This window comes from Talpa europaea (assembly GCF_964194135.1).
Source record: "Talpa europaea genome assembly, chromosome: 8".
Lineage (NCBI taxonomy): Eukaryota > Metazoa > Chordata > Mammalia > Eulipotyphla > Talpidae > Talpa > Talpa europaea.
In genome coordinates this window covers 78,257,118-78,280,743 of record NC_140075.1, presented here as the reverse complement: position 1 = coordinate 78,280,743, position 23,626 = coordinate 78,257,118, and the positions used below count along the sequence as shown (strand labels likewise).

Below are 23,626 nucleotides of genomic sequence, written 5' to 3'. Positions count from 1 at the left end.
AGCAAGTATAATAAAACTCAGCTTTTTTTTGTTTTCTTCATTTTGAATCCTTTAGTCATTCAAAATAGCACATTAGATAGTTCCAATACATAAAGAGGAAAAAATTACACATCTGAAGATCTTAATTCCAGAAAATAAAGTAAAACTGGGGTGAAATAATTTTTAATTTGGGGGGTAACGTTTTTCTACAAAGAAATTTAGAGGGGTCTACTGCACACAATCTAATATTCTTTACGAATAGAAAAATATGTAGTTTATATATGAAAATAAACTAAAAAGAGCTTACTTTTAGGTGACGCTGTCTCTTTTGGACTTTGAAGACTCTTTTGGCATTCCTGACACAGTCCTTGAAGTCTTCTAATTGTGGATGTTGTTCATGACAATTCTCACTTTCATCACTGGATGATAAGTCTAACTATAACAATTCAATAAGATTCTTGCCTTAAAAGATGTATTTGGATTGTTGTATCTTAACATATTTCTCAAGGGCACTGCTTTTATTTCATTTTAAATACATGGTCTACATTTTCTTATTAGAAAAATAAAATGTTCTCACAACTCAGTTATATTACAAATACATAAAACTTGAGCCTATAAAATTAGGTAAGACTGGCCTCCGTGGTGGTGCAGTGGTTAAAGTCTTAGTGCTATCAAGCTATCACCAGCCACTATGGCATGAGTTCACTCCTTGGCCAGGGAGCTAACCCACATGGCACAGTAGACCTCTCCTGTCTCACCCGCTGCTCCCTTCAGCAGTGCATTTCAGTGGATCCACCTGTTCTGCTACCCACTCTGTTTCTGGTGAATCCTCTCACCCTTCCTCTCCCCTGCACTTCTGGACTACACCCCAGTTCTTGTATATACAAAAAAACAAAAAAACAAAAACATAACCTTCCAGCTCTAGATAAAAGTATACCTTTGGACTTAGAAGCCTACATACCTTGAATAAAATTCTGATGCTGACCCAAATCAAATATGCATGTTAAGATTATATGTGCAGGGCCTCCCCTCGTGGCGTAGCGGTTGAGCGCTGGGCTGCAAAGCTGCCCTCAGCCTCTGCAGCGCCGGTTCAATCCCCGGCCGCCGGCGAGGGTCTTACATGGCGCAACAGATCTCTCCTGCCATGCCCGCTGCTCCCCTCAGCAGTGTATTTTGTCAGTCTGCCTGTTCTGTTCCTTGCTCTGGCTCTGGTGAATTCTCTCACCCTCCTATGCTTCTGACTATACCCAGCGCTTTAAATAATATTTATTTAAATATTTATTTATTTAAAGCACTATACCCAGTGCTTTAAATAAATAAATAAATCTTAAAAAAAAAAAAAAAAGATTATATGTGCATCCAGTCTTGGAAATTTTGATTCTACTACTGGTTGCTATAAATTTCTACAGCATGAATAATTTTAAATCATATTGATGATAAGCATTATTAATATTTTAGTTCACTTCTGATAAATTAAACATATATTAAAGTAGATAGTAAACTTTTTGAATGAAGCTTGAATATACAAAGTTAATATGGCCTGATTGTATTTTTAATTAACTTTGCACAAATTGTCCCACAATGTATTAGAAGATTAAATCAAACACGACTTTCTGATCTCAAAATTTTGCTATCATCTATATAAGCTAATGACAAATGAATATCATTAGCCTTAAGAACTGTTTCCCTATCCAAATTTCAGATTCTCATGTTAATCAAAGCTTCCCTGACAGTGTTACTTTACTTCCCCACAAGAACCTCAAAATTAAACATGTCAACACTGAAATTAACATCTCTTGTTCTCTCAATTTGTGACACATCTGCCAAAGAGCTCAAGCCAAAAACCAGAGTCATCTTGAATCCTTCCTTTCTTTTAACCCCATTTGGTAAACAAATCAGAGAAAAAGGCCTTCCAAATACAACCTAAATGGACCCCTAATTTTACTTCTTAGTAGTCTTTGTCCTTACAATCCAATAATTAAAATATGCTATTTCCCACTCAGTGTCATTCTTTAAGCTGTTAACTCTCTTGGTAATGCCTTACTTCTCTTGCCTAACCACCACATGTTTTAAGGAAGATATCCTCAAGAAGCTTGCCAGAACTCTGAAGATCTAAACTAAGCGCTTACCTGACTCTTCTATAGATTGTAGATGATCTAAAACAGCACACACTAAGTAGGTATTTAATGACAATTCGCTACATTGCTGAGGTATACTGACAAAAGTAGGAATAGATTTTTAAAGGAATATAAAATTAAAACAGAAATTCCAATTACGTAGAAGTTACTATTTTTCTGTTAATCATATACCCGTAAAACCAAATATACCCACATTCATCTACCTACATATTTTTCTTGTAATATAAATTCCAAAAGAATTTGAACTACTATACATTATCTGTAATTTACTTACTCTATTTCGCGGAAGCCTGCGATTTCTGACAGCATGAAGTGGAGAATCAACTTCACTATCTTTCTGATCCTAGATAAAGTAGGTAAGTAGATAAAGTAAAATATAAAAAAAAAGACTTAAGGGGTAAAATAGATTATTGTAGGATCATATACTGGTGATTGCTGAATGACTCACCTCTGGGGATTCTAAAAGATTTCCTTTTGGTTTTTTACTTTTTCTTCTGAAAATCTCATCTTCTTCACTTTCATTGCTTATTAATTGTTCATCTACAATTTATTTAAAAATAAATTGGTAAATAGATTTAAGTTTATTCAACCACAACTATCTACTTTATTGATGAGTACAATAAAAATTATTTCTGTCATTCTCATTTTTTACTCTCAAAGACAGCTTTTCTGAAGTTTAACAAAAAAAAAAAAAAAAATCAGCATGGAAGAGACAGACCAACACAACAGTGAAAGTGAGAAAATGAAGAAATGATAACTTGTGCTAATAAGACTGTTTTTCTCTGGCACAGTTTTACAAGTTAATTGAAAAGAGGCCAGAAGAGTGCAAATATAATTTTATTAGTTAATGGTTCTAGAATCCATCTCTAAAGTCTACTATTTTGTGTGCCATTTGTGTCTTATTCTCTTTCTCATTAGTTACAGCATAAAATGCAGGCTAACAAAAATAAATTGAATAAGTGTTTTTGGGACCTCCCCGGTGGCGCAGCGGTTGAGCCCTGGGTTGCGAAGCCGCCAGCAGCTTCTGCAGCGCCGGTTCGATCCCCGGCTGCTCCCCGGCCATCGGAGGAGGGTCCCGCATGGCTCGCAGACATCTCCTGCCGCCCGCTGCTCCCCTCAGCAGTGTACCTCGGTCCTTCTGCCTGCTCTGCTCCCTGCTCTGGCTCTGGTGAATTCTCTCACCCTCCCGCGCTTCTGACTGTACCCAGTGCTTGTATAAATAAATAAATAAATCTTTTAAAAAAAAAAAAAGAAAAAAGAAAAAGTGTTTTTGTACTTATCTACAAGTTGTGTTTGTACACAAGCATGAGATACAAATTATAAGATATTCATCAAAATGTTGTAACTAAACACACTGAGGGAGTAAAGAGAATGCTAAAAACAAAATCATTCTGCATGAAATCAACTGCTTCAAATTTTCACATATTCAAAAAATGTCCCAGTTTTGCATTTACCTACAATTTTGATTGAAGACACCTTTTCATGTCATTACAAAACCTTCTCTAAGACCCTATGATTATCTTATGTTCATATCTTTGACATTTCTCCCTTCAAAGGGTGTATCATAACTCCTCTCCCCTTGAGTGTGTGCTAGACTTAATCACTTTATTCTAATGAAATAAATAATAATTCCCTAAAATATATGTGCCTAATAATTTTATGTCCCATGGAAAGTAAATCCAAAGCTTGAAAAAAAGTCTCAATGACAAGAGACCAAAAAATGATCTCCCCCAGTAACAAGAACTTTCAAGTGTTAAAACAAATGTTGAAGGCTCACAGGAAACATACACTAGTAAAAATATGTATGTCAAAATATATACAAAGCTGTGTCACATTTGAAAACTAAATATATTTCCACAATTTACTTTAAGTAAGCTATTATCTTTTTTTTAAAGATTTATTTATTTATGCATACAAGAGCTGGGGTACAGGCCAGATGTGTGGGGGAGGGTTGAGAGGATTCACCAGAGACAGAGCGGGGAACAGAACAGGCAGACTGACTAAAACACACTGCTGAAGGGAACAGCGGGCGAGGCAGGAGAGGTCTGCTGCGCCATGTGGGTTTCTCCCTGGCCAGCCGGGGATCGAACTCGTGCTGCAGAAGCTTTGGATTGCTTCACAGTGTGGTGCTTAACCCCTTGCACCACCAGGGAGGCCCCATAGTAAGCTATTATCTTAAACAAAGGATTCATCAGTCATGCTCTGAATGCTAAGACAAGAAAAGGACGTACTGAGTAAACTCATTTTTATCCTATGACTACTTTTTTCTCAACCTTAAGAATAAAATTCATAGGGCCTCCCTGGTGGCATAAGGGGTTAAGCACCGCACTATGAAGCAATCCGCAGCCTCTGCAGCATGAGTTCGATCCCCGGCTGACCAGGGAGAAACCCACATGGTGCAGCAGATCTCTTCTGTCTCGCCCGCTGTTTCCCTCAGCAGTGTATTTCAGTCAGTCTGCCTGTTCTGTTCCCCACTCTGTCTCTGGTGGATCTTCTCAGCCCCCGCATCTCTGGCCTGTACCCCAGCTACTGTATGCATAAATAAATAAATCTTTAAAAATAAAAGAATAAAATTCATAGGCTGTTATAACAATCTATAAACTAAAGTTGTTTTATTTATTTATTTGTTTGTTTGTTTGTTTGTTTATTTATTTATACAAGCACTGGGTACAGTCAGAAGCGCGGGACCGTGAGAGAATTCACCAGAGCCAGAGCAGGGTGAAGGACTGAAGTACACTGCTGAGGCGAGCAGCGGGCGGCAGGAGAGGTCGGCGCACCATGTGGGACCCTCCTCTGGTGGCCGGGGAGCAACCGGGGATCGAACCAGCGCTGCAGAGGCTGCGGGCAACTTCGCAACCCAGCGCTCAACCGCTGCGCCACCGGGGAGGCCCTATATGTATTTTTTTTTTTAATAATAAATTTTATTTTTATATTCCCCATACTTTAACAAGATTAAAAGAGACTAAAAACATTTTAATTCCAAATATCCATCATATTTTCTCTTTAATATTTTCAATATACCCAAATTGTAAATATTCCTGAAAAGCCAAAATGAAAAACTACATTAAAAAACATACATGTCCAGCAGCAGTCCTGCCCACCTGTGCCTATGCAGATGCCCCTTTTCGCCAAATCGCTGTCCCTCTACAGGGCAGCAGCCTTCCTGCCTGCCCATGACTTGTGCCATGCTGGGGCTTCTCTTTACTGACCCCCTCAGCAGAGGCAGCACCTTAAGGTCATCTGCCTGCAACCATGCAGGCCTCTCTGTTAGCAAACCTGTTGTTTTCAGAGCAGCACTTTCTGTCCATTTGTGTCTATGCAAGTGCCTTTTGTTCTCCTCTTCCTTTTATAATAAACCTGCCCTTTAGATATTAAAAAAAATACATGTCCAATCTAATCCACTTCAAAATTTTGTCACCTTCTGAACCTCCTAAACACCCATTCATTTAGGTAGTTATTTCTACATTCTACTGGTATCTTTCCAAATGTATGTGTCATATAGTTTTTTGTGTTTCACACTCAGGGGGAAGGTCAGATCTTATACTTCTATTTCAGTGTCCAGCATGCCACCTTAACCAAGGCATGCCTGCCACAAATATATATATAGATAAAATAATACTTTTATCAGTTAAGTATCAACATAAGAAATATGTAATTCATAATCTAATTCCATGTACCATACATTGAAAAATTACAATTTGAAAAATTACATAATTCATCTAATTATTCTTAAAAGATATGTTTTATATAGATGGAATCTTACCTTCAACAGAATGACAGGATTGATGCAAACTGATCTGTTCCTTGTTTTTAGTCTTTTCCACAGAAAAGTCTGAATCAAAAGTAGAATTCAATGTTTCTTTGAAACTTCGTAGATTTACTTTTTCATTGTTAGAATCTGGTATCGTGGGTATTTCCTTTTTCTTCTTATAAGATGAGTTTAATGTGTTTGATTCAAAAAGTGGTGTACTCACATTTTTTTCTTTTACTGGCAAAGAAAACTGAGAATAACCAGGAGACGTCCATTCTTTATTTCGTGCTGCACTCAGTTGGAAACATGCGGAAGTTGAACTCCTCTTATTTTCGCTTGATGGGATAGTAATGGTTCTACTTGTAGAACCATCCATAGATTTTCCTGGTATTACTGCTTGACATGAAACATAATTTGTATCACTTATCTCTTTACTATCTAAACACCTTCCAGACAGATTGCCTAAAGTTCTATCCTTATTTGTGTCTGATGTATGTTCTAATATTTCATCATCAGAATCTGGACTACAAAATCCTAAATCAAAGGTAACAGAAAATAGATCCATAGAATAGTCAAAAACATACTCATCAGTCTTTAAGTTGTCCTCACATACACCTTTTATATCTTCATGAGATTTCCAACCATTATTATCACTTGATATGTGATCTTGAGATTCAGAATTATTGTCTAACAAAAGTTCATCAGAAATTAAGAAATGAGAGACCAGTGCCATTTCACTTAAAGCAGTTTTGTCTGATACACATAAAGATTTGCATTTACTGTTTGTGGGAGAATGGCTCACATCATCAATCTCTTCATCATCATCATCAAATAATGGTAAACTCTCATTCTGATCATTGAGCAATGTTGGGAGGTCATTGTTATCAACATCATGATTCTTTTCACCAAGAAATTTTGCAGGGTCAAAGTTTATTTGAATATGATAGTTGGATCCTAAATTTTCATTCATATCTTTGTGTACTTTATCATAGTCACAGAAACTTGGCTCATCAGAAATCTGATCATTAGTTGGACCATCGAGGCACATTTTTTCAGTAGGATGATTAATAAGTTTAAGTGAATTCTGTTGAGAATTTATTGCTGAACATGACATCAAATAGGTGGATTTATTGTTTTGTAAATACTCTGTATAGGGTAGAATAAACAAATTCTCAAGCACAGAACCCTTAGCAATTTCATATCCCAAACTTGAGAGTCCACTGAGAGGTGGAGGAGAATGAGATAACAATCTCTCCACATTAGCTAGTACCTCTTTTGTTAAATGACAATCATAAAATTGTTTATCTATATAAAGCTCTTCCTCAAATGGAAAAAGTAAGTTAGATGAGACAGATTTATCATCACCAAAACTGTGATAACCAGAATCGAAAAAAGTTTCAGCACATGAACTAGTAAATTTATCTGTAAACTGACAATCCATTAATAATCCACATGGTTGATTAGCAATGTTTTCATTGACAGCACATGAGGCAGACACTTCATCTGTATCTGATGCCCTTTTATCATTTAAGTCTACCTGGAAAATACTTTCAACGGAATTGCCATCATTCTTTAAATAATCCATATTACTGTTTTCTTTTTCAGACTGATGTTTTTTTAGTTCTTTAGAAGCTTTTTTCTCTAGAGAATTAATTTTTGCAAGTTTGATACCAGTTTGTTTAACATCTTTTGTACATTCTTCATTAGATTCTATCACTGAAAATAAACTGCCTTGCTTTATATTCTTTGTACATGAAGATTTCTTGTTACTAGGAAAGGTGTAATTTGCAAGACGATTACACTTGTTTCTAGGAGCATTAAATGTTGAGCTAACATCTTCCATTTGTAAATAAGATTTAATTTCCAATTCATAGCTGCATTCTCCCTATAAAAAAGAAAAATGAGAAGAAACAGGAAAACTAAATAAAAAAACCAGTTCTAAGGGATAAGTTTTACTGTGTTAACATATTTTCTAAATATTACATTGTTGAAATTATTTTATTTTAAAAAATTATTCTGATTAATCAAAATATAAATGACTATGATATTATCACAAATTAGCTTTAATCAATTAATATTTTTGTATCTCTAGTTAGTATTCAATACATGGAAGACCTTTAACTATTTGTAGAAAGAATAAATTTAATGTATACATAAAAATATAATCAGCATTAAGTATTTTCACTTCCAACATTCAACTGATCAGTTTAACTTTCTAAAAATAGATTAAAGAATTAACATATATAAGTAAAAAACAGAAATATATGCTAAATTTACTCTTGATGAAGGTAAACTAAGAACAACTTTTAGAACATCTCTCAAGTAATGATGTATAGGCTAGAATATATAGTTGATCCTTGAACCACACCAGTTTGATCTGCACAGGTCCACTTATCTGTGGATTTTCTTATAAACTAACAATGTAAACTTATTGTACTGATACAGTACAGTGCTATAAGGGTTTATTCTCTTCCTTGTGATTTTAATAATGTTTTATTTTATTTAGCTTGCTTACTTTATTCTAAGAATATAGTATATAATACATATGACAAAGTACATATTAATCAACTGTTCATGTTATTGGTAAGTCTACCAGTAAATTGTTTTGGGAAGTCAAAGTTTAATGCCTATTTTTGACTGCATGGTGGTTTGAGCCTCTAACTCCCATGTCATTCAAGGATCAAGTTGTAGTAGTATTTCTAACAAATTTCTCAAGGAAGAATTCTTTCTTACTTATCTCTAAATCTAAAACTATAGTCCATACTACCCTCCACTTATCTCCATGAAAGAACTACTTTAATCAGATTCCTCATTAGGGATTCAAGCAGTTAGCTCTCCATCTTTTGAAAAATAAGTAAAATTCATATTAATGTGAGGATGTCTGTCTCCCTGCTAGTTCCCCACACAGCATATTTTATTTGGCTTCTTCATTGATAAAGCTGCAGGATCACAAACAGAGAATGACATATGGAAGTCACCACCTTAGTATGTGTTAATTTGATGGCAGAGGTTTCCTGAAATCCACAACTAATTATTTACATGTATTTAAGGAGAGAGTTAAAAATAAAAATGTCAGCTGCAATCTATTGCATACTTATTATATGTCAGTTACTAGCCTAGGTGTTTTACATGTACTAAGTCATTTAATCCTCACAACCAATGAAAAAGGTGTTATCATTATCACCATTTTACAGATGACTGGGGTGTGACGAGGTTAAGTAATTTCCTGAGGGAAGATTAGTAAGAGGTAAAATTGGGATTCTAACTCTGGCATTTTGGATTTCACAATCATAATACGTTCATTATTCACTCTGTCAAGACAGAATAACCAAAAAACTACTCTAGGAATCAATAATTCTCCAAACTACCACCAGGATATAAGATACATTACAAAGATAACAAAATACTTCGATAAATCCTCGTCTAATAAAAATACTAAATTAGTTGTACAGTTTATATAAGTCATTAAGTATATTTACAGATGATAGTCTTCTGATTAATTAAGTCTACTTCTCCTAAGGCAAGAAACTGGTTTCTTACTGATATCACAAGGAGCTACTGAGAAAAACATAATATTCTACCTAAAATTATTTATAGGGCCTCCCTGGTGGCACAGCGGTTGAGCGCTGGGTTGCGAAGCTGCCTGCAGCCTCAGCAGTGCCCGTTCGATCCCCAACCCCCGGGCGAGGGTCCCACAAGGCACGCAGACCTCTCCTGCCGCCCACTGCTGCCCTCAGCAGTGTACTTCGGTCCTTCTGCCTGCTCTGCTCTCCGCTCTGGCTCTAGTGAATTCTCTCACCTTCCTGCACCTCTGACTGTACCCCAGTGCTTTCATAAATAAATAAATAAATAAATCTTTAAAAAAATTATTTATAATACTGTTTCTTATAAATTAAAATTAAGATAAAGTATTCTACTTTCACTATCATACAAACAAGGGAAAATTACAATAAAATCCTACCTCTTCGCGTCTCATTTCTTCTATCATTTGCATAATGCTTATAAAATGATGACATCGATCTGAATGATCGACTTGATAGGTCGGAAAAGGACGATCCTGCCACACTCTCCATTCAGAGAGAGAGAGTTGATGAACTCCACTGCATGGTTCTTGAGTCTTCATTAGTGATTTTAAAAAAGAAAAAACACACATATTCAGACTTCACAAAGTGACTTACATAAAACTTAAAATACAGATAATTTACTTCATTTAGGTACTTTCAACTAAAATCTCAGGGTAAAAACTTCAAAACGTACAAAGATATCCTTTTAAGTATACTATTTTATTTTTTATGGATATACCATTTATTTATTTATTTATTTATTAAAGATTTATTTATTTATTTATACAAGCACTGGGTACAGTCAGAAGCGCGGGAGGGTGAGAGAATTCACCAGAGCCAGAGCGGGGAGCAGAGCAGGCAGAAGGACCGAAGTACACTGCTGAGGGGAGCAGCGGGTGGCAGGAGAGGTCTGCGCGCCATGTGGGACCCTCCTCCGGTGGCCGGGGAGCAGCCAGGGATCCAACCGGCACTGCAGAGGCTGCGGGCAGCTTCGCAACCCAGCGCTCAACCGCTGCGCCACTGGGGAGGCCCTATACCATATTTTTAAAATAACTGTTATGTGAGCTACGAATTGACCATATTCTTGTTTTTCTGCTCCATTTTAAAAGGAAATATTTAAGGGCCTCCCTGGTGGTGCAGGGGTTAAATACACAGCGCTATCAAGCTATCACCAGCCACTGTGGCCTGAGTTAGATTCTCAGCCGGGACCTAACCCACAGTGCAGCAGATCTCTCCTGTCTCACCCACTGCTTTCCTCAGCAGTGTATTTCAGTAGATCTGCCTGCTCTGCTCCCCACTCTATCTCTAGAGGGTAAATCTTCTCACCCCCCTGCCTTCCACACCTCTGACCTACACCCCAGTTCTTGTATGCATAAATAAATAAATTCAAGAAAAACAATATAAGCAAATATTTAAGAAAATGTGTTTCAAAACTACTATTTTGCTAAGTTTATATTTCACATTTTAATATGGAGGTCTTCATAATTATTCATTATTACTGATCCAACTCTTCGTGCCTGCTGTCATTCCTCATTTTTCCTGTTAGTGAATAAAATTCTGAATCATCATTTATTTCAAGCCCTATAAAACTTCTAAAATTAATCTTTCCTGAGTTTGTTTTTCCAGCTTTCTAGGCACATACATAACTTTTGATCAATTCCCTTGACTTTCATTAGGTTTATAAATAATTTACTCATAATAAAATAAACAATATCCAGTTTAAAGTTTTACTATAATTTCAAAACAAAAAATAAAAACAAATTTATAAAAATTTGCTCATACCAACATAATTTTATGTTAGCAATATATAGAAAAGAATCCCAAAACACAATAGGTAAAAGTTGTCAAACAAACTCCAGTATTCTGCAGAGTACCATGATAACCATATAAATTATGCCTATACAAAAATATACATAGTAGAAAATAATGGAAAAAAGACAAAACTTAAACATATTATGGTTATGCAAAAAAATATATAATAAAGAGTATAAGAAAGTAGCTTTACAAACTTAAGTGTTTAATATTTTTTAAACTGTTTATTAAATTTTTAAGTAACTTGACATTCTAATCATAACCATTCACTTAACTCCCAAAGGTATTGTACAATCACTGCAAAATGCATATGAAAACATGTTCAACTTACAGGTATATTTTCTTCATTCTGAAAAGACAGAAACTGAACTTGAGGCAATGTTATTCCCTTAATTTCATCATTCTCTCTTAATCTATAAAGTCTACTCCATAATTTAAATTCTTCTTCTGATAATAACCAATCCTTCTTTGAATTACTTTGCCTCGTTCCTATGAATTGAGAAAATAATGGAAAAGAAGTTAAATAATCTTCAAGGCAAACACAAAATATACAATATCAACTCAGACTTTACCTGTTAATGTCTACCCATCTCTGCTAAACTGTTCATTCTGTTTCTCAAAAGAAGTATTTGTCACATAAAATATTCTGGCTATGACTTCCTGCTTCTACATATCTCCTAAACTTCTCTCACCTCTTTGAAAGTACTAGTGAACCCTCTATCTAGGAGCTACTCTTTGGTGATGACTTCGTTATTGAAAAAACACAGTCAGGTGGCTAAGCTCTCAGTCCTGTCTTCTTTTGGACTCTCCCCATTGGACATTTGAGGTCTAAGACCTGACACAAAACAGTCAGATAACTTATAAATGAAAATTAGTATCATTATTCTATCATGGCAATATTGGAAAGGTTATCTGAAGCTTGGCAAGGAGAGAGTAGTAGGGTATTGTCAAGTGTAAAAAAAGGTTTTAGTTTTAGCTTAAGTCTTGAGTTGGAAGGAGCAAAATCAGTGAAGGCAGACAGAAAAGATCTACTTAGGGCTTTAAGAAAATAACATAAGAATACACTTTTTGAAAAATGTATGGCTAATTAACCCCTTTTGACTTCCAAAGTCTACATAAAGGAAAACAATCAGCAAACTGGAAAGGTTAATAGTACAAAGCAGAAATTCTGGTCCAATACAAATGAAGGCAGAAACTACTAAATTAGGAATCAAGAAACTTCTGTATAACTAGTTTTTGCAAAACAAGGGATTTGAACTAAGTAATCTCTTAGGTTCCTTTCAGGTCTTCTAATCTGAGGCTCTAAAATGTAAAATTTTGGAAGGTGGAGGCATTCCACTCTGTGAGTCACTTTAAATCGGTTCAGGCCTGTAAATCAAGATACAGGTAAAGTATAAAACATAGTAAAGTATAGTATAAAACATTAGTTTATGTTAATAGTAAAGTATAAAACATAGTAAAGTATAAAAATTACATTTACACATATAATCTTGGTAATAAGAATCACTGAAACTTCAAAAATTAGGGAGAACAGAAGAAAAAAGTACAGAAAAATGTACATGCAACAAGATTATCTCCATTTTTAATAAAGGACAGATTTCAGAATTCTACTAAAGAGATTATTCATGTGACAAAGGGAAGGAAAAACTGGCAAGAGAGTAATAGAAACTCAGTGCTGGGAAACTTTAAAATACCCTTTTCAAAAAGAACAACTATAACATTCTACAATATACCTTGAGTCTCCAAGAAGAAATATTATATCAAAATATGACTTGCTAGCTAACAACAGGGTGGGGGTGGGAGAAGAGGATGCTTATCTAAATGCAAAATTTTTTAATTTACCATTCCTATAGGAAAAGATAGATGACTTTTGCTTCAAGGTCCGAGAAGACGTCTCTGATTCATAGACACCATGTGTGATGAACATTTTATGTAACTGTGGATTGATTCCATCAGGAACCATTCGTGGACTTCTTTGGTAAAAATGAAGGACCTGCCTGTTACTTGAAATAGCTCTATAAATACTTCTTTTATTGGACTGACTTTGATTATAGGTCTGCAAAACAAATAAATATCAAATTACATTATTTCTATAATAATTCTGTAATCATAAGAAATAACTATATTAGTTTGGGTTTATTTTAAACAGTAAATTAAACTCTGATCCACTTAAATACTTAGGGAGGAGGATTTCTGTTGTCTTGAGTTTTAAATTTGTTCAATTAAATCGTGATAAAAACTGTTTCAAAATCTAACACTATTGTTAAAGAGAAATCAACAGGCCCAAATGGAGTCACTTACACTGAACCCCACTCAGAGAGATTAAAATCTTAGCCTCTCCCAGAGTAGAATTTTAATTCAATCAGTCCAGAATTTCCTTCTCAACATCAGTAAGGTGATCTTGACTGAAACAATCGTTTCTTTTCTTTTGTTAATAACCTTGTTCTGCCCATTTCTGACTACAAATTCTTTCATTTTGTGTAGCTCCTTGGAGCACCTTTCTATTTGATAAAGAGGAATGCTGCCAATTCATGCATTATTTAATAAAAAGCCAATTAGACCTCCTTAACATTAAAAAAGCCTACCGTAGAGCTGATCACAAAAATCTACAAAGAGATGATGAGACTCAACAAAAACAAAGAAAATGATCCAGTCAAAAAATGGGCAGAAGAGCTAAAAAGAAACTTCTCCAAAGAGGAAATGCAAATGGCCAACAGGCATATGAAAAAATGTTCAACATCACTTGTAATCAAGGAAATGCAAATCAAAACTACAATGAGATACCATCTTACACCAGTGAGAGTGGTACATGTTAAAAAAAACTAGTAACAACAAATATTAGCGAGGTTGTGGAGAAAAAGGAACTCTCTTGCACTGCTGGTGGGAGTGCAAACTGGTCCAACCACTATGGAAAGTTGTGTGGAGATTTCTTGACCTACTAAACATAGAGCTTCCATATGACTCAGCAATTCCATTCCTAGGTATTTACCCAAATGACACAGAAACATTAATTGCAAAGGGCACCTGCACCCCTATGTTTATAGCAGCACTATTTACAATAGCTAAGCTATGGAAACAACCCAAATGCCCAAAAATAGATGACTGGATCAAGAAGCTGTGGTACATATACACAATGGAATATTACTCAGCAATCAAAAAAGATAAACACATGCAATTTGCAGCAACATGGATGGAGCTAGAGGGGATCATGCTCAGCGAAATAAGTCAGAAAGAAAAAGAAAAATACCAGGTGGTCTCACTCATAGCAGGAATTTAGAAAACCCAAATAAGGGACCAGGAAAAAGATTAATTAATATAAAGTAAAAATCAAAATCAACAAGCAACTATGGGGCCTCCCCTGGTGGCGCAGCAGTTGGGCGCTGGGCTGCAGAGCTGCCTGCAGCCTCTGCAGCGCCGGTTCAATCCCCGACCGCCAGCGAGCGTCCCACATGGTACGCAGACCTCTCCTGCCGCGCCCGCTGCTCCCCTCGGCAGTGTATTTCGTCTGTTCTGTTCTGTTCCCCACGCTGGCTCTGGTCAATTTTCTCACCCTCCCGCGGTTCTGACTGTACCCAGTGCTTGTATAAATAAATAAATAAATCTTAAAAATAAAAAAAAAACAAAAACAAGCAACTATGGACCAGAGACACACTGCGGAGGGGAGGGAGGAGAGGAAAGATTAAATTATTAAATTATTTTATTAAAAAATAAGGGGGGGTGCAATTGTATGGGGAATATAACCAAAATGAAAATGCATACATTGTGCAAAAATGAAAAATGATGTAATAATTATATAAAATAAAATATTTTAAAAAAAGGAAAATACAAAGATAAGTTACATACTGGGAGAAACTGTTTGCAAATCATATGTTTAATAAAGAACATGTATCAAGAATATAAAAAAAAAGCCTACCTTAGAAATCTTACATTTACCATATTGCTCTTTTTTAATAAGGTTGCTACTTCTATAAAAGATACTTTTATGGAGCTTCCACACAGCCCAGCAATTCCACTCCTGGGTATCTACCCAAAAACACTCATTTGAAAGGAAACCTGCACTCATGTTTGCAGCAGCACTACTGACAACAGACAAGAAATGAAAACAAACTAAGTGCCCCAAAACAGATGAGTGGATCAAGAAAACGTGATAGATACATAATGGAATACTATTCAGCAAACAAAAAAAGATAAACTCATGATGCCAGATAGTGTCACTTAACGTGGAATATAGAAAAGCCCGACAAAGACAAATTTTAAAACCAGTGCTTAAAAGCTGATGTTGAGGGGGAGAAGGGCTACCACACAACTATGATGCAGGACTATGGGTCCTGCAGCGGTGGGAGTGCTAAGGTGACTACACCTGCAGGAGGAAATTATATACTGTAAAACAGTGGCAAGGATGTGGAGCAATGATATTTTAATAACAACAATTTTGCTTTAAAAAATTGCTTTTAAAGGATACATAAACATTTTAAGTAATTTTTTAAACTATCATAGTTAATGAAAAAGTCTTTAATGTAAAGCCACATATAAGAGGATAAAAAGTCCTACCCAGTAACAAAAGTTAACACTTAAGTGTAACAAACATTAATATTATGTACATCATATTTAGGAAGGCCTGATACTCAGAACTGTTGCAAGATTTGAATGTGATTCACGTCTCTTATCACTTATCATTTAGCAAACCTTTCCATAAAGGCCTGGAAAATAACTATTTTAGGCATAAGTCCACACACTATCACTGGCACATATTCTTGCTGATTGGTTGGTTACTTGATGAATTAGTTCACTGAATGACTTAGGCAATCCTTTAAAATGTAAAAAAAAACATTCTCAGCTCACCACAGTTTTAAAGCAATGAAACTAAACACAAAAAAACAGGGCTTTGAAGATCAGGGAAATAATAAAACAAAGTAATATGTATTCACTTTTTTATCTAAGTGTCTCTAAATTAATGCTGCAGTACAAAAAATTCATTTCTTAACATGGGTAAACTACGAAATTTAATACAATCAAAAATTCCAGCTGCAAAAAAAAAATATTCAGAATGTAATGAAAAGGGGAGAAGTCATCCATAATTACCTACAGGCTATTTGTATTTTGAATTTTAAAAACTGATATTTGTCTTTGATCTATATTTCTCAAATTTCAATAATGAAATCATATTTCTACATATCTACTTACACGTTCTTCTCGTCCTTCAGCAAGGATAACAACAATTCTGCCTTGACGTTTGCGGCCAGTTCTACCCATTCGTTGTACAAGACGAATTGGGCTCTTCTGGGCATCAAAACATATTATAAGATCAACTTCTCCTATATCCAAACCTTCTTCACCCACACAAGTTGACACCAATGTATTGTAACCACCACTACGAAATTTTTTCACTACCTAAAGTAAAAATGATTTAAAAATAACTAAATGTAAATGCAAGAGAATTTTAGATCAAATTTCCACTTATCCTAAAATGGTGAATAGCATCCAGGATACTAACAAAATGAAAAACTGACAAAATAGCATATAAGCCAAAAGACATTGTGGTAAAATGCTAGAGCAGTCCTAATTCCTTTGCTTTCATAATAGTTGGAATGTCCAAAGGGTTTGCTAATAATTTATACATAAAAGAGAACCCCCAGATATGATCGTTAGCATCACTAGAAGGACCATATAGCATCAAAATGACCCAGAGCATTTGTTGCTATTTATCATATCCTAGACCTAACCTTACTGTTAGGCATAACTAAAATATTATTTTATTACTCCTAGAATTCCTATGTTCCCTTTTATATTGCCTTTCCAACAAAGGGTAGCAGAATATGCTATTCTAAAACATGACTGTAGGAGTTGAGGTCATGTTGTTCTAAAATATGCTGCTTTGGTATATTGGTTATTTTGAACTTTAGGTACTTGAAAAACAGATAGTGCAGGGAGAGGCTTTCTCTGAACTCCCTTATCTTCTAAAAACATCCTCCAAAAGGAACTCAGCTGTCCTCTCCACGAGTTTCATCAGTCAAAGAAAACTCTCTTTTCAGAGGAAAGGAGACTAAAAGTCAATACCACAGTTTTCCTCCTCCAACAGAATTTCTCTCACCCATTTAATGAAACTACAATAGCATGAAAATGAGTAAATGAAAGTCAATGAAAAATTCTGAAAACTTTCCTTAAGTCTTTAAATGTAATTCTTAACTGCTGTGAGCACCAATTTCTCCAAATATATCAACAGCAACGCACTGCAGGTTTGGTGTTAGTGGAGTGGCAGTGATGCTAATTAAATAAGATAATATTCAATGAATAGGTAGAGACTAGAAACAAAAATTGAATGATGGTAATTCAGAGGAATCAGTCACGCTTTTGACTAAGGTCTTTATAAATGCCTATTAAAATATAAGAATGTCTAAGTAAAATGACTAGGAAGATGGGCAGTCATCAGACCTTATATACAAAAAGTAAATTTTAGGAAATAAGAACTCTACTAAAGTAGAGTTATAGACCATGACAAAGTCCATTATAGAGAGTTATAGACCATGACAAAGACTGTTCAAGCTCAAAAATACTACTATTCATAAGTATTAATAATCGCCAGTGTTTGACCTTAGGTCTGACTCCAAAATTTTAATCTATAAGCTAGTCATATAGTTGAAAACAACAACCTGAAAAGTAGGATAATAAATACAAACTTAGCAAGTTAAGTCCTTTTATAAACCTTTCCAGTAGCACTGGTCAAAAGTCTCCCTTCAGAGAAAGATAAATATCGGATAGTGTCACTTACTTGTGGAATATAGGAAAACCAAACAAAGGGTCAGACAAAGTCAAAATTTAAAACCAACACCTGAAAACTGACTATCAATCTTAGGCTTTCAGAGGGGTTGAGGGAGGAAAAAGAGTGAAAACTGGGGGAGAACACAATGGACTACAGTGGACTATGGGTGCTTTGGTAGAGGGAGGGACACGGTGACTATGCCGGGCAGGAGAAACGGTACCCGACTAATGCAGGAAATAATAATTTTGGGTAATGAAATGGCCAGAAACCAGATTGGGTGCTATGAATATTTCAAAATGCTTGACTCCATAGGCAAAAGTTCACTTCATTTTTCATATATAAATGTTAAGAGTGGGTAAAAAATCACCCACTAGATGTCTGAACAATTTAAAGTACTTTTAATTAGACTTGAAGTAAGTAAAGGAATTATCTGTAACTCAGGAACACCTCCTAGATACTTCCCATCAGATTCAGTCATTTTAAACAGACTCTTCTGAATATGGTGAAGACATATAAAAAGTACTAACAGAATAGGACTCTTCAACTACTAATATTTCAGAATCAAGAAAATCTGTCAAAATGAATTAGACATTAAAGACAGACCTAATTGTCAGTGATTTCTCATGTGTAGACCTACAGCAAATGTGCAAAAATATATAGTGTATAAAAATGAAGTCTAAAATTTGAAAAAAATCATATCACAGCATTAGAAAATTTCTGACTTCTTATACAGGCATAGTGCTCCCTTAAATACCACCATAGCTTCTTTTCACCACATTTTTAAATAACAAATAGAGATGACCTCATTAATTATTTAGAAAGACTAAAGTAACTTAAAATAAACAAACAGTAAACATTTATTTGAAAGGTCTAGAGCACAATTTCATTTAATGTTTATGACAACTGTAAAAAGTATGTTTACAGATTAGGAAACCTAAAGCAAAAGAAGTTAAGGAAACTTATGGTACAGCCAGGATTTCAATCTAGCTAGTATGATTTCAGAGCTTTTTTACTTAACCATTACACTTTACTATATGTATACAGTAAAGATTACATATAATATATATAACACATATATTAATGTTCTATTATATATAATTTACTATATATATCTATATTTTATAGTAAATATATTTACCATATATGGTAAATGTAGTAAATAGTGTGTGTATACACACACACACACACACACACATATATATGTATATATACACATTTAAAGTTTCAAAACAGCAAAAACATGTGTTTGGTCTTTCAAAATATCCCTGTCTTTACTTACATGTTCACTATAAAATTATCTTTAGGAAATAGCTTATTAATCAGTGAGTTGAAACAAAAAAGGTATTAAGAGCAAAGCTAATCAATTTTCTTTTTACTTTAAATATTTCCAAAAATAATTACCTCTAGTTGCTCCTTCTGGGTAAAACCCTTCATGCTTTTCCCTGAGGCATGGCCAACAAAAGTCATTGCTTTAATAACTGGTTGATGTTGTACAAGCATTTCTGCAATTTCTTGAACACTATCTCGAAATGAAGAAAAGATCATAACTCGGGTCTCGTCACATTTCTTTTCAGAGGTGTGTTGAGCTACATGACAAAGAACAATCACAACTTTCTAAAAAGTATATAGACAAGAACCAGGTCAAAAGACAAGTCTAAGAATGTAAACTAATAGTGATTCTTTCAAAAAAATAAATTAAGACATCTTAAACTTTTGCTAGTTTTCCTCCTACCTTACCTAATAACTTTACTAATCTTGGCTACCTATATTTCATTTACTGTCATAAAATAAAATCCCAAACAAATGAAATAAAAATTACCTGAATCATTTTTGACCAATTCTTAATTCAGACATGATGCCTATTTTTATTTTTATTACCCTTTACTTTGTAAGTTGAAGGCACAGAACTACGGAGCTCCCATTAATATCATAAATCCTTCGTTTCCAACTTTGATATCTGGCAAATTGTGTGAATTATAAAGTAACAGTCCTTGCCCTCAAAGTGCTTACAGCCCATTACAAGTTAATTATGAGGCTATGAGGCAAGAAGTATGTTAAGTGCTGCAGGATTATAGATGACATTTCATCTTTACTACTTCTTGTCTTTTTTCTTATGGCATTATCATTTGAGCTGTCTACCAAAACTATAGTATCTAGGATTAAGCCCCATTTTTTCATAGACTAATATTTTATAGCCAATGTGAAAGGGTAGAAAGAACAAAAGATTTAATTTTTAAAGTACTGATTTCGAGGTCTGACTCCCCATAACAGTTTTACGACAAGGCAAACTACTTGAGCTTTCTAATCTCAGAAGTACCTTCCTTTTCCTAGTAAACACCCTGACTACTCTTTCTTCCCCCAACCTCCCTCCACCCAGCTAAGCTATTTCAGATTGCATGTAAAGCCACTCGGACAAGTTACTTAGTCACTGCTGGGTCTCTCATGCGCATACAAGAGATATACTTATTATTAAACTTCTATATGGCTCTTTGTCTTGGAAAAAATAAAATGGATTGAGATAATTATTAAAGGAATTAAAATGTAAAGTATGCAGTCTTGTGTATAGCAATGATTAATAACTGCAAGTTGCAGGGGAATTTTTTTTTTTACTGTTATTTGTTTTGTCTGTAACCTTGCTTGAAAATTTGAGTCCTTCTTCCCTCCATATGACTTATATTAATCATCACTGGCATACTAAGGACTACAATAAGCATTTTATATATTATTTAATCTTCATAACAACTCCAAGGAGCAAATGACTTAGTGCACACAAAGGTAAAATGTCATAATACATAAGCACTAAAGAAGCAGCTATTGCAAGGAAAACTGTTCTAGATAAACCTCCTTTGAATCACCATAAATTAAGACTATTCACTACATCTGACCAACTCATGACCAGCTGCTAATGTCAAGTCTACTTTCTAAAGGCCAATGTGCCTTACTACCTCTAGTTCACTGAAGCTCCTCTAACAAAGCCATCGATAATTTCTATATTGCGAAACTCATTGGATGCTTTTTAGTTCATTTCACAACACCTCTCAGCAGTATTTCACAGTCCACTCCTCCCTACTGAAAGTCTCTTCCCTCAGCTTTCTGACATGTCACTTGACTGATTTCTTAGTCTCCTTTATGGTTATTTTTCCTTTGAACTCTAGATGTCAATATTCTTCAAGACTAAATTCTGGGCCGTCTCTTATCTCTAAATTGTATTCCTACTTATGTGACCACATCTACTCCTGAAACTTTAAATATTTCCTTTATACTAAGGACTGCAAAACTTAAGCATCTACATGAAAATACAGTAGACTCTCACTTTATATACAAGTTCATTCTATAGACAAGACTGTATAGTGAAAATATCACAATGTGAACCCAATATACTGATAAAAGCATAATTTGTTCAAAGCATAATCTATAAATTTTGGCACATAACCAAACTTAGATGACCTTGATTTATACAGTAAAACAACCAAAATAGTAAAAGAATTTCATTTTTAGGGCCTCCCCGGTGGCGCAGCGGTTGAGCGCTGGGTTGCAAAGCTGCCCGCAGCCTCTGCAGCGCCGGTTCAATCCCCGGCTGCTCCCCGGCCAATGGAGGAGGGTCCCGCATGGCACGCAGACCTCTCCTGCCACCCGCTGCTCCCTACAGCAGTGTACTTCGGTACTTCTGCCTACTCTGCTCCCCGCTCTGGCTCTTGTGAATTCTCTCACCCTCCCGCGCTTCTGACTGTACCCAGTGCTTGTATAAATAAATAAATCAATCTTAAAAAAAAAATAAAAAAAAAATTTCATTTTTATTGACATTAAAAAGATGAAATTAAAAATAAGTTCGCTAACTAAAACTGGAAAAGGTTATGTCAAAATCATTTAAAGTTTGCTAATGGAGTAGGTAGGGATAACCAAATTCTCAAACTAATTCACAAACTTATACCATCATCATGCTTTTTCATAATTTCTTATTCCAATTTAATTAAAATATTCTTTCTGATACACTCTTTTTTTTAATTTTTTAAAAAGATTTATTTATTTATTTTTTTGAGGCATGTTATTTATTTATTTGTTTGTTTGTTTTGTTGTTTTTGTTTATACAAGCACTGGGTACAGTCAGAAGCGCGGGAGCGTGAGAGAATTCACCAGAGCCAGAGCGGGGAGCAGAGCAGGCAGAAGGGCGAAGTACACTGCTGAGGGGGGCAGCGGGCGGCAGGAGAGGTCTGCGCGCCATGCGGGACCCTCCTCCGGTGGCCGGGGAGCAGCCGGGGATCGAACCGGCGCTGCAGAGGCTGCAGGCAGCTTCGCAACCCAGCGCTCAACCGCTGCGCCACCGGGGAGGCCCAGATTTATTTATTTATACAAGCACTGGGTACAGTCAGAAGCGCAGGGGGGTGAGAGAATTTACCAGAACCAGAGCGGGGAGGAGAGCAGGCAGAAGGACCGAAGTACACTGCTGAGGGGAGCAGAGGGCGGCAGGAGAGGTCTGCGCGCCATGCGGGACCCTCCTCTGGTGGCCGGGGAGCAGCCAGGGATCAAACCAGCACCGCAGAGGCTGCGGGCAGCTTCGCAACCCAGCGCTCAACCGCTGCGCCACCGGGGGAGGCCCTCTGATACACTCTTTAGGAGTCATGGTAACAGTTTAGTACAATATTTTTATATAATTCAAAAACAACCACTTGTATGAAAGGATACATAAAGGCTAAGGAAAAAAAATTCTATAGTTCACAATTGTGAACCCGTGTCATCAATAAGGTAAATATACCGGTGATTGGCTCATGTGCTCACAATTATTCAAAAGCCCTACCCACAAATGCCCCACCCACAAGGACTAGTTGGTAGTAATCTTAAGTGAATATTAAATGATAAAGTGATTCATATTTTAACAGGAAGGATTCATCATTATATAAAGTGGATATACTATAGGTAAAAATAGCCCAGGCCATTCTTCTGAGATTCAGGTTCACTTATCTAATGCCTACACATTTCCATATAGATATCTCAAAAGCATCTTAACCTTTGTTCTTTACCCTTTACAATGTTCTTTGCTCATATAATCATCCACAAGCACACAAGCGCGCGCGCACACACACGCACAATTCTCTTTTTTCTCTCATACCCTAAATACAACTGTAAACTTTTGGTTATACATTCAAAATATATCTAGACTCTATAACCACTTTTCAGCTCCTCCACTACCAATAACTTGGTACAAACCACCTTACACTATTACCGTCTTACACTATTACAGTATACTGCTACCTGGTACAAATCTGCTCTCCACAAAACCACCAGAGAGATCTTTATAAATCTAATTCAGATCATGTCATTCTATTATTCTTAATGACTCTGTAATGGTTTCACAAAGCATAAACATCCATAGAATAAAAACCATCCTTACTTGGCCTACAAGCCCTATATTATCTGGCCCCTGGTCACCCCATATAGCACTCTTACGTCATTTCATTACTCCCGCCACATTGTTTTGCTTACTGATCCATAATCACAAACACCATACTGCCTTAGGGCCTTTGAATCTTCTATTCTCTCTGCCTGGAATGATCCTCCCCCAAAAAGTCACAAGGTTTGCTCCCTCATTTCTATAAAGTAGAACATCACCTAACAGTCTAACCAT

The 23,626-nt window shown here is 35.6% G+C and overlaps 1 protein-coding gene across 2 annotated transcripts in view; it reads right to left on the bottom strand.

The window, feature by feature from the left end:
- The window catches only part of FANCM (FA complementation group M), a gene marked incomplete at both ends in the record, with an annotated part of 51,539 nt that overhangs the window by 12,655 nt on the left and 15,258 nt on the right, over window positions 1–23,626 (bottom strand). For both annotated transcript variants that reach the window (XM_084241178.1, XM_084241179.1), the window contains 9 exons: window positions 287–415; window positions 2,392–2,460; window positions 2,566–2,657; window positions 5,881–7,753; window positions 9,830–9,985; window positions 11,575–11,732; window positions 13,086–13,299; window positions 16,428–16,634; window positions 19,405–19,589. In XM_084241178.1, the coding sequence (XP_084097304.1) occupies window positions 287–415; window positions 2,392–2,460; window positions 2,566–2,657; window positions 5,881–7,753; window positions 9,830–9,985; window positions 11,575–11,732; window positions 13,086–13,299; window positions 16,428–16,634; window positions 19,405–19,589 (3,083 nt within the window). The remainder of the gene's footprint in view (window positions 1–286; window positions 416–2,391; window positions 2,461–2,565; window positions 2,658–5,880; window positions 7,754–9,829; window positions 9,986–11,574; window positions 11,733–13,085; window positions 13,300–16,427; window positions 16,635–19,404; window positions 19,590–23,626) is intronic.